Here is a 12,618-nt window from a genome sequence, read left to right as displayed (position 1 = left end):
CCTAGGTCTTGGTATAAGAAGCATGCTACTAAACAATAGTTAAAACAGTAGAAATAATAAGAATAAATACTAAAGTAAATAAAAAGTAGATAATAAATGTCCTATATCAATTTGTGGTGGAAATTACTTTTTTATGTGAAAAAAATTGAAGTTAATCCTCTCCTGTACGTTTTTATGGGGGGGGGGGGGGGGGGGGGACATGCATGTGACATAAATAATGAGGAACATGCTCTGTGGATTTTAATATTTACTTGTTTTTTCGCTGCTGCTATAAAATCACGGCACACGCAGAAGCAGAGACACACCGCCTATATAAAGTGAACCACGGTTTACACACTCCTCTAGAGTGAGTGGAGGGACACACACACGCACACTCTGGCTGTGCAGCTCCACGCGTTCAGCCTGGAAAGCGACCAAACTTCAGACAACCTGCACTTTTATTCCACTCTTCAAATCCTCTTTGTGCTCCACTTTACATCCGGATCAGAGGAAGTTAAAACTGAGCGGTTTCCAGTTTGCCTCTGGTGAGTAGGGACCAAAAACCACCACAACGTGATCCGGATCCCAGGCTGCAACTTTATATTTCCACATCACTTCTGACTGAAACTTTCACCCTGCGGGAACAGACCACGCAGGACATGCTAGGGTTTGTGCCTGTCCTGGCCGCCTTTGCGCTGCTCTCGGTGGGCTTCAGGAGCGCCGGGGCTGAGCTGGAGATGCGAAGCTCCGCCGTGCCCGCGGTGCAGAGAGCTGCAGCTGGGGTGAACAGCTCCGGGGACGAGGTCGGGGGAGCGGGGCAGACCAGCTGCCCTGGCCGCTGCCGGTGTGAGGTGGACGGGCTGCTGCACTGGGTGGACTGTTCGGACCTGGGCCTCCGGGAGATACCGAGCAACCTGAGCGTCTTCACATCTTACCTGTAAGTCAGCAGCGAAGGTTTTCGTTTGTCTTTAAGGTAACCTGTTGATCCAAAGTCTGCACAAAGTAAGTGTTGTGTGTGTGTGTGAGCGTGCCTGCGCGCGCGCACGGGTGATGTTATGTAGTGGTGAGAAACGGAACACCTGTCCTCTGTGCCTGTTTTTCGGGTGCATGTCAGGTGCTGTGGTTCATGATGTTTAAGGAAAAACATTTAATCTGCAGAGACCCAGAGTGCATCACTGAATTTACACCTGGAGACAAAAATAATTTCCCAAATTCAACCACAGCCCCAATGAAGCTGCAGTTCCCCGAATGCCCACTTGAGGCAGTCTCCAGCAGTGGGTCAGTCCCCATAGATTCCCATATTACAATGTCCAACGTTAGAGGAGAGAAAACACGTTCACAGCCTGATACAAAAAAATCTTTGTTCTCTTCACTAACTGCTGCAGTAGGATTATTTTTTATATAACTTAAAGAATTAAAATTTGAGTAAAAGCCATTACACACCAAGGACAAACAGGGACACGACATTCAGAATTTTTCAGATCTGAACTTGTTGCATTTTTTACAGAAAATTCACCCTCAAAAAACACACACTGTGAAAAAAATGAAGTGGACACCAAGCGATGAAGAGCTGGTCCTGATGTTTCTAAACAAGAAAAGGAAGAGACTGAGATTCTGGGTTCATCTAATTATCAGGAGAAGGCAGAGGTAGGGTCAGTTTCATGGTTTGACCCAGGAGTTGAATCTGTGTTGCACAGCTGCTTTTGTGCACATTTCAGGATGTTGTTGGGGCAGTATGAACTCTCGTTAGCAGGGTTCGGACCACATCAGAGAAGGCAGAGAAATCATTTCAGAGAGCCTACTGACCTGAGCAGTGTCTATGTGTATGTCTAAGGTTCAAAAAATAATAAATGCCGCAAATTCGTCCATCAAAATTACAGCGGTGTTGTGAACAGCTGCATTAAGAATAGGTGAGTCCAAAAAATATTTTTATGCTTGAAATATTACATGGATTTTATGAGTCCGGCCTTAACACTTAAAAGTTGTCTTAGCTGAATCTATAACCAGGTACGTTGTGGAGCCACATGTTGGACATATACGTAGTTGTTTTGTATTCTTTACAACCTACACCCATATATTCCAGAAATGGAAAGTATACAAATGAGACCGTGTAAACAAGCGCACCCTTTCTAGAAGGATCTATTTGAAGTTTATTGTAGACATTGCACAGACTGCAGGGGAAGAGTGCCAACATCAGGACAGGTGTTATTTCGGAAACCGTTTTCAGCCAAGACTCATTGAAGAAGCTCCTGGAGTTTTTCAAGTGATTCTATTCTTTCTACGTTTACACAAATTTGGAGAGGTTTCAGCAGTTTTACAGGAGCTCTGATATTTCAGGTTTCATTCTTTAAAGGCATTTAAGAGATTTTTAATTGTTTCAGGAACCCATTGAAGGAGTTCTTAAAGTTTTCTAAATGGTTGTGCTGACTGGATAAAATAATTGGAGGATCGACAGATTATCAACTTTGAAGAGTATAAGAACAGTTTTAATAAGGTTTTTGGGGGTTTCTGGTCCAGCTGGTCTCAAAACCTTTGAAGAAGATTACCTCGTTTATCAGGAAGTTATCCCATGGCAATACCTAGGAATGTATTGGAGTTTTTTCTTTGCTTCTGTGATCCTTAAAAGAGACTTCTCAAGTACATCAGGGATATCAGGGAATTCTTGTAGATGTTTTGATAGTTTCTCTGAAGTTTTAGGATTGTAGAATTCTAACATACATTTAGAGATGTTGAAGATTCTTTAAAGGACTTTTAATTTATTCCTCTACAGGCAAACAGGAATGTGTGGACTGACAATGTTTCAAGGGTGTTTTTTCTGAAGACAATTTGGTGTCTTCTGATAGAGGATTAACAGATCCTTGAGTTTAGCCCACAAATGTAGAGTTTCCTGGAGGTTTTGAGAAGGTTAGAGGGATTTCTCAAGAGGTGCAGCTGGTGAAAGAGTTTTGCAGAAGCTCCAGGCGTTCTTCAGGAAGTTTTGGTTGCGGATCCTGCACATGAAGGTAAATAAAGAGGTTTGATGTTTAAGGACGTCTCGTCACATTCAGTGATCTCTAAAGAGTCTCCTGGGACAATTCAAGCTGTTTCATTGTTTTTGAGGAGGGAGTGTTCAGGTGTGCTTAGAGACATTTCATTTAGTTTTACAGAAACGCTAAACTTTCAGGAACACCTTAAGGGGTCCTTAAAGATTAATGGAAGCTTGGGTGCTATGACAGCTTATTGGATCGCATCCTAATAAAAGCTAAAAAGCCCGAAAAATGGACTCAGTGGAATTTTAAATTTAGACGACTGGGAAAGTCTTTGAAGAATACACCCCAAAAATGAATGTATACAAAAAGTTTGATGTTTGATGCCTGAGGACTTCTTTTCAGCTTCAGTGAGTCTTAGAAAGTTATTCTGGACTTTTGAAAGAGGTTCCACAGGTTTTTTGAGGCTTCTGGTGTCCTCCGGGAAGACGTTTTATGGCTGCTTAAAGAAGTTCTACAGATTTCTGTGGCCATTTAACAACAGTATTTGTGAAGTTTTAGTGTTTCTACTTGAGTGTAAACTACTGTTAAAGCAAGACACTTAAATGAATTCAAATCCATTTCACCTCACAGCAGGTCATCGGCCTCGATACAAGACTTGTTTCAGCTTCTGCAAAAGCATTACGTCATTGTACTTTGTGTGTGTGTGGAAGGAAAACCTGCTCGTCTTGGCTGTAGCTGCAAAGCAGCACAATGTCCAGGATTTAAATTTCACTCTCATTAAAGAAAACCTTCCCCTATTCAGAACAGCCGTGTGTGTGTGTGTGTGCTTCACAGTGAAAGCACTTTCCTTACAGTTCGTCCACGACAGGCAGATGGACACACACAAACCCACTCACACAGCGGCTGCCAATCAAAGAGTCTTTGTGTCTTTATTAAAGCTCCAATCAGGAATCGAATCCAACAAAACATCAAGGAGTTCCTGTGTCTTTCTTTGTTTTGGAGACTAACCAGATAAATTTTTACATTTTTGTTTTGGTGCAAAAAAACAAAACAAAACCCTGCGTCCACAGAAGGGACCTGCTCTAAAAACCTAAAACTAAACGTGAGTCATTAGTTTTATTATTACTAAATGTAAATGCTGTACTGGAAATCAAAACTGCTTAATTGATGAAGAAATTACAAAGGAATAGTCCACACCTGTCCAAACAGTTTAAAGTCAACTGCTCACTTCCTATGGTTCTTTGAAAAGAATATGCATTAATGTAATATCTTCAAATGAAACCTTCAAATTATAATACATTTGTGATATAGTCCTTTTTTCTGGCGTTAAACAAATGTGTCCATTTCTATTCTGTTTTTGATATTTGTAACTGAGAAAATTGGGGACATTAGCCCACTTTAAATTTTTTTCCACATATCAAACAAGGATCAACAGAAAATACGTTCTGTCTGAAAGTCAGACGTGGGGAGAGCAGCAGTGCGACCACATCAATGACATTGATTAATTTGGAACAGCATGAAAAGGAGGAGCCAGATGGAAGTGGTTTGCAAAGTGGCTTGCAGATGTGCCGCAACTGTAGGTGGTCTAAAGCAGCCTAAATATGCCCACGGTATAAGATTCACCGACTGAATATGAATATGTGAATATGTAAAAGGCTTAAGACTGATGGTGTTTGTGGCTTGACTTGACCTGAACTAACACTACGCTCAGTTTATTAATAGTAACTGGTATGAAGAGAACATGCCCCAATTTAAAAACTTGGCCAATTCAATGGCCAATTAGCATATGTCAGCAGAATGTTAGCAATATAAGGACAAAATCAGCTTCACTTTAAGACAAATTAAAGAATAATAGGTTGACCAATTGCATTTATTTCCAAAAAAGGTTTTAAAAATTCATTTTTTTTTACGAAAACCTTTTTGGGGAGGCTGCTCTCTCATAAGTGTCCTCTAGGTGAATTGAAGCGCTTAGACATGAATAGCCTCTCATAAGTTGGGTTTGTCTTAAATTCAGTCCTCCTGAGCACGTGCTTATAGTATACAAGAAGCTGTAGAACACCATCAAAGAGAAACAACTATACTCAGCTTTCTGTTATCAATTTCATGCAACAAATCTTGAAAGCAAAAGTTTTGATTCGAACCAGAAGACAAACAGTTGATGAGTTTGTTGTTGTCTATGATCAGGACTTGTTATGTCACTTTTTTGAAATCAGAAACAATCAATTACAATATGCCCTCCAATCAGCTCGAATGTCCTGTTGTGATTTTGTGCCTCCTGGTTTGTTGTGAGAACTTTAAGGGACCTTCTGAGGAAAGCAACTGATCTCAGAGTCGCTTTACAATCTCCTTCAGTCTGTCTGTCTGTTTGACCGCCGTCAGTCTGAATACTGCCATCTGTCAATGCCTTTGTGTGTGTGTGTGTGTGTGTGTGTGTGTGTGTGTGTGTGTGTGTGTGTGTGTGTGTGTGTGTGTGTGTGTGTGTGTGTGTGTGTGTGTGTGTGTGTGTGTGTGTGTGTGTGTGCGTGTGCATACACTTGCTGCATGCCTAAGCAGAGCTGCCTGAAGTCTGAATGGGGCTGGAAGTCTCTATTCTACGTGTGACTGACAGCAGCAACACAGGAATGCATTTAGCCTCAGTGTGATGAATGGACTGATGTATATATGAAGGATTCTGTAGCCACGCCCCTTCTGGCAGCCATATTGGACATCCCGAGCCCTGAGCATATAAATCATGTCTGCACTTTCCTACACTAACAGCTCTAAAATTAAATGAATTTCCAGGTAATGCAGATGTTTAGCAAGAGTGAACTTCCTGACCTTTCACGTGACATCACAGGAAGGTAGGTAGCCCGTTTACAGTCCTGAGTGTTTGCATGTCTGCACTAGTGGAGTCTTAGTGTGAGGGAGCTCCATTGGTTTGAGCTCAGCTGTCATCGGATGGTGCTTGTGGACGCCACGGTCCACTGCACACTCACACAGGTAGTTAAGAGAGGACGTGACAGACAGGTAAATGGACTACCTGTCTTCCTGTGGGGGTATGGGAGAGGTCAGGCAGACAATAGAAAGTGATACTGAAATAGCCTTAAGCTATCAGAGATTATTGATTTAAACTCCACAACTGTGAGGCCACAATAAAAATGTTGGGCTCCATCAGCGCTTGGACATTTCTACTCCTAGATCTTAAAATCTGAGGTCAAAACATCTCAGCAAGTAAGCTACACTGATATTACTGAAGCTGTTTTAAAAGGCTGCGTTAAATTGCTAAATGTAGGCACAATGAATGTGGTTCCTTTATCTCGCTTTGGACACTAAAAAAATGGTAATGAAAGGATGAGATTACACTGTATATTGAAAAGATGAGCTCATTTTGATTCCTGTAGTCCTGAAAACTTAGTGTTCGAAACTTAGTGTTAACTGCTTGACAGCTCAGGACCTGTTGGTCAGATTTTTCAGCTCTTTAATCCTCTAAATGTTTTCAGTGGGTGACATGTCTGGACTGCAGGCAGCTGGTTCTTTACCAGTTGTCTAAAACAAGTAGAATATATTTTTACAGTCTTGCTTTTCGGAGAAGACAAAGGTTTATTTAGTGGTTTATGTTCCACCAAACTTTGCACATCTTTCACTATTAATGGTGCCTTCACAGACTCCCTGTGGCTTGTGTTAAACTGTCTGATGGGATTATGTTGCTGAAATAATAAAAAAATAAAAAAATAAAATGGATGACAGCATGTGTTGGTCCAAGAAACTGTAGACCATTCAGCATTAATGGTATTACCAACATGAATGCTGGATTTGAACTGTGGTGTGATTGTTGCACTTTTCTTAGATGTCCTAAAAGAATCTCCGGTTTTTTGGCCAGACTACAGGACGGTTTTCCACTTTGCCATCTTAAATCAGTTTTTTCCCAGGAAAGACGGTTGGTGACATTTCTGTATCCTATTTTAAACTTGTAGGAGGCTGTGGCTCAGGAGGTAGATTGGATTATGTCGTAACTGGAAGGTTGGTTGCTTGATATTTGGCACATTCAGTCCACATGTTGAATTGTCCTTAAGCAACTGCTTCTGATGTATGAATCTGAGTGTTACTGTGTGCATGATAGGAAAAGCTTAAGGGATGGAGTAAAGTGTTGGACGAGTGAGGCTTGTAGTACCTTTTCATGTTTAATTTGGGATGCAGAGATGAACTGTGTTCGATGATGATGATGGTTTTCAGAAGTGTTCCTGAGCCCATGCAGGAGTTCCCACCACAGAATCAGGTCTGTTTTTAATGCAGCGCTGCCCGAGGACCCAAGGACCCAAGGACCACCAACATTTAACTTGCAGCTTTGTCTCTTTGCACAGAAACTTGTCTGAATCTTTGTTATTACGAACATTTACTATTTTTAAATACTTATAGCTTCAAATGATTTGGAAAACATCCTGTTTTTATCCTGTGGTGAGAGATTTGATTACAGGTACAGCCTGGTCCTGACTGCTGTTTGCATCTTTGGTAAGAAGAAGCAAACACATTCTTGAAGCTGTGATTGCAGCTTTCCTCATTGCTGCAGCTTCACGTTGTTGCTCTCTCTTATCTCTGCTACTACGTTAAAAACACGGATCGTCACACCTTCAGACTTTTGTACTGTTTCTAAAGCTCTGAGCAATTTTGCTACACAGTGGACTAGAACTAATGTCTTAGACAGATAAACTCTTGATGTCTTGATTCATAAACATTTGTTCTTATTTCACTGACTGAGCAGCTCGTTTTAGGCGATCATCTGCGCCTCAGGTTACCTTCGTGGACACACAAACACAGATCTGACAGAGCTGCTGTTTATCTTGAGGTATCTTTTCCTTTTGGAGAAGACGACACAGACTGATTGGACCGACCGGGGAATAAACCTCCTGATGTTCTCTCGCCTCGGGGGGCCCCCCGCTGACCCACCCCCGAAAGACTGAAAGAAAGGCAGAAAGAAAGAGCAAAAAAAGACAAAAACTGAGAGAGGCCTCGCTGTCACACTACGCCTCCAAACTACACAGTTCCCTTTTCTTTTCTTTCTCCAGAGTTTGTCTTTCTGCAGCCCGCCGACATTTGAATAATCGTCTGATATCCATCAGTTTGAGCCTGAGGAGACGGAAAATAGACAACACACACACAAAGCTTCGTCCACCACAACATCGAGAGGGAAAAACACACAACATGGATAATGTATTCGTCTTTTCTTTCATCCTTCTGTTCGCCTTGTTCTTCATATGTGCCTCTCTTTCTCCTCCAGAAAAAAAACAACTCAGAAAATATTCAAGCGTCTGCCTTAAAGATCTTTTGGAAAAGTTTTGATCCAGTACTTTAAATTTACAGTATCAACAGTTTGCTGTACTTCAAGGTCCAGAAAAAGTCAAAGATCCTGAAAGAGTTTCTGGGAAGTTCATAAAGTATTACAATTTATCTTCAAAATATTTCAGTGTAATTCAACATTTTCCTTAAATTCTTGACTTTATGCACTTTAGTGCCCCAAAAACCCTGCAGTTACTAAATTTTTATTAATCAATCCAATCAAATCCAATTCAACTCTATTTATAGAGCAGAGCAAACACCAAAGTGCTAAAGTGCTCTCCAAGACAGCAATGAAATACAAATTTAAAAAAATATTTAAACAAAAAGAAAAAAAAACAGTAAAACATGTTTTGTTTATATTAAAAATACTTTCATCTCAAACATTTAGAAAATTCCTATTTAGAAAAATAAGATGTGCTTTTAAAAAAATAAAATATATATATAATTTTTTTTAGGAACTTATTGTTATAGAAATGTACAAGTTCTAACTTGTACATTTCAGGTTTAAAGGCAGATTTATAGGCAGATTGGCATGATTTTACATTGGATATGCAAAATATCTTCAATCAGAACATCTTCAGAACAAACAAAAATCTTTTTTTTTTTGCAGCAAAAACATTCAAACTTTTCATAAATCTCTTTAAATGTGTTCATTTTCTTTCTATTATCCATGAAATAACATAATTTTGTATATATTTTGCAATAAAACATATAAAATATATACAGATATAAAAAAACAGTATTTAATTTCTTAAGTCTAATTTCTAGATATACTTGATTTTGAATTTATTTGTAAAATATTTCACCTTTTTTAACTATTTTAAATTTTATTATTATTATTATTAATATTATTATTATTATTATTATTATTATTAGTAGTAGTAGTAGTAGTAGTATAAAACAACAATGATAATAATAATAATATCATTGTTGTTTTTGTTATAAATTCCATAATAACTTTGTTTCCGGTATTTGACAGAAACGTTGACTCAGAGTGCACAGGAAACTTGGCAATTTCAAAATAAAAGCTCAGTCAGACAACAAACACAGTTTGTAGTTCCTGTGTATGTTTATACTGTCAGCATGCTAATCAGTGCTAGATGTTTACTTATTGTTAAAGCACAACAATACCTACTCCCATTGTCATCACCTTCTCATCTTTATTGCAAAGTCGTGTGTGTGTGTGTGTGGTTGGGTGTGTATTCTGTGAAGGAAATCAAAACATACAACACACTGCTGTCTGTCTGCTGCTTTCAGTCAACTTTCTTTCGATTTCGAATCTGTGTGGCAGTGAAAACAGCCTCTGGACCTCGGTCATCAGTGCTTTCTAAATAAATGATTCCACCTGTAAATATGCTGCTTTTCTTGCTGTTACTCTGAGTGGAACATTTTTCTATGATGGCGTATTAGATAACTACAATAATAAATGGTAGAAATGATTGAACTGGTGAGGCGGTGGGTGCTGTTCCATGGTTTTTCTCTCAGTGTGGAGAGGAAAGAGTCAATTAAAAAGAAAACATAATGTTTGCTGTGTGAGTCTGTAGGCTGAGGTGCAGTGTCAGCACACCCTCTGGAACAAACAAGCAAGACTAAAACTATATCATTGTGCAACTATCTCTTCATCTGCAAACCTTCTTCACTTTCAATAGGAATCTTACACACATGCAGATTTATTCATGTACAGTACAGTCACAACAACAACGACAACATCAGTGACGGCACGCACAGCAACAACACAGCAGTAATTCCTCTTTTCCACGAGCGTCTACAATACTGTACTCGGTTTAGTTCGAGTTTGCCATCACAATTGAGTACCAACTCAATGTATGAGCTGTATGAGCTGGTGCTATAGCAACGCAAAAGTCCCGTTACATCATTTTTGTGCAACATAAACACAAACACAACAATTGAGGAGATCATGGCGATTGTACACTGACTGCTAAACCGGTGGTAAGCGTCTGTTTCTCGACATTAGACCACACTGTTGGTTTGCGTGTAGCTCTCATGACTCATCTAGTGATGTTACTCCCTGGCAGATTTTTGTCATGCGTTGTGTTGATGTCACAGTTTTGGCTTGACTCAGCTTGCTTGGAAGCCTGCCCAAAAAAAGTAGCTGGTACCAGGTACTACCACGTAATGGAAAACCCTAAAAACCGAGTCAAGGCGAGCAGGTGTTCGAGGAAAGATATGTAAAGGTGACAATGATTGTTATGAACTGATGGTTTTGTGTTTTGTTGCAATTTTCTTTAAACAACAAAAAACAAACCAAAAGTTACCAAACTAATAAACTTATCAAGTAATTTTCATTAACAGCTTTTTCTTTTTCATGCTCCAGACTTGATCTCCACTGACGGTCAGTGTCATGTTGCGCTAAACATGTAGTGACCCTCCAGAGATCCTTAAGATGGTGCTGATGTGATAACATAATACGACAGCATATGGTGCTCCATGTCTGTGCCAAGAGCTAATGGTGATCCAGCAGCTAATGTTACAGGGGAGAGACCTTACTGTTTGATAATATGGAGATTCATGAAAGTAAAAAACTGTTCTGAAAATGTACTATTCTTAAAGTTGAACTTTTGTATTAAGCAAAAACCTTGTTAACTCATTCATATCTTCAGATTCCAATCTGCTTTAACTTGTTTGTTGCCTTAGATGTTCCTATTAAGCATCTCTTTAAATGTAACCCTGTGAACCAAAAGGCTTCTGAATACTCTAATCATCAGGAACCTCCGAGACCAAAAAATACAGCCAAATGTGGAAGTCCCAAAACTCGCAGTTCCTCTAATGTCCACTTGAGGCTCCAAAAGTGAGTCACTTGCACACCCACCTCTAGCTCTACACACACCTCTAGCTATCGAAGCACAGAAGCCACACCCAGCTGCTGTTCCAACCTCTTGTTTGTGAGAAGGAGCCAATCAGAAGAAGTTGTTCTAACAAGTGAACAAATGGCAGTATAACTGCTTCTTTCAGACAGTGGATGAGCTGAGGGGCTAAAATCAGGCTCATTATAAGATGAAAAAGGATTATTTTGAAATATGAATCATACAAAGCTGCTCTAATAGAGCCCAAGTATTAAAAACATTTAAAGCTGGAAATAAGCAGCTTTAAGTTAAATCACATTTGCAATCATAAAGAAACACATACAGTGATTTCTGTTTATGTTAATGTTCCGTATGTGGGCGCATGCAGAGGCCTCCGCCTGACTAATGAACAGCCCGGTGTGTCGAAGCACGCTCACACGCAGCCTACACGACTACATATTTATCTTTATGAATGAATGAGTGAATGAAATGTGCTGGGGTTTTTGTGAGCGGCAGTAAAAGCCAATCAGCCATAACGCCGTTAGTCTGCTCAAGAGTAAAGGAGCATTCTGCTAAAATAAGGCTAAACAGAGGCGCTCTGTGTGTGTCTGTCTGTGCGACCAGACTACCTGTGGACACACATTAACAGGTTTTATGGAGTGTTGAGAAAGTTCCTTAACAACCGGTGTATTCAACCTGCAGACACACCCTCTCTCTCTGTGTGTGTGTGTGTGTGTGTGTGTGTGTGTGTGTTAAAGACAGAGACAGTCTGTCTCGGCTTCCTTTCAGACCCGAGCCCTCCTGGAAAGACGCTACCTGCCGATAGTTATCAGAGAGCAGAAAATAGACGGTTCAGATAAGAGAAGAAAAGAAAGGAGGAAGAACGTCATGGCTGCACACAAACACAACATACAACAAACGGTGTCCCTGTCCCTGCAGCCAATCACAAGCACCGATGTCGGCTTGTTTTGACTTTGCTTTTGAGCCCTGGAGCCGTAAAAGTTCCAAAAATATTCACGACAGCACCCCAAACGTGAATTGTCGAGCAAAAAAATAAATAAATAAAAAATTAACCAACATACTGATGATTTTTGTTCTGTTTCTGCAGCCTTGCTAGTAAACAGATGAGATCACATTCCTGACATAGTGTTGAGGTGTGTGGACGCACAGGTGTCTATGCGTGGGTTATGATAGTGATGTAGTGTGTGGGGGTTTTTCTTTTGGTTGTTTCTTTCTTTCTTTTCGGTAATTCTGTGAATGCGTTGTGTCCTTATAATCAGATTGTTTCTCTTGTAGTCATTTGCTTCTCTTTGTCAAAAATCTTTAATTTAATTGTAATTTATTTTTCTGTGTTCAGTTTTCATCTGTTTACAATTATTTTGTGTCTTAATGAGTGATTTTCCACTTTATGCGGTAGCTTTTTTTTTCTCTTTCAGAATGCCCCAAATGTTTTTTTTTATGAGCCTTTGTGTTTGTTTGTTTATTCATTTATTTTATTTTCAGGTCCATTTCACTCAAAGAAAATACTTTTACTGGAGGCTTGTTTTATGGTA

General features: G+C 39.7%; 1 protein-coding gene across 1 annotated transcript in view; it reads left to right on the top strand.

Moving 5' to 3' along the window:
- The first annotated feature begins 359 nt into the window (after positions 1 to 359).
- Positions 360 to 12,618, top strand: part of LOC102787110 (leucine-rich repeat-containing G protein-coupled receptor 5-like) — a 49,241-nt gene continuing 36,982 nt past the window's right edge. The window contains exon 1 of the mRNA XM_006781002.3: positions 360 to 916. Coding sequence (XP_006781065.1) covers positions 639 to 916 — 278 coding nt within the window. The 5' untranslated portion in view covers positions 360 to 638. The remainder of the gene's footprint in view (positions 917 to 12,618) is intronic.

The sequence above is a fragment of the Neolamprologus brichardi genome, chromosome 17 (genome assembly GCF_056152115.1).
Source record: "Neolamprologus brichardi isolate AB-2024 chromosome 17, ASM5615211v1, whole genome shotgun sequence".
NCBI classification, from domain to species: domain Eukaryota; kingdom Metazoa; phylum Chordata; class Actinopteri; order Cichliformes; family Cichlidae; genus Neolamprologus; species Neolamprologus brichardi.
This window is presented reverse-complemented; position numbering and strand designations above follow the sequence as displayed.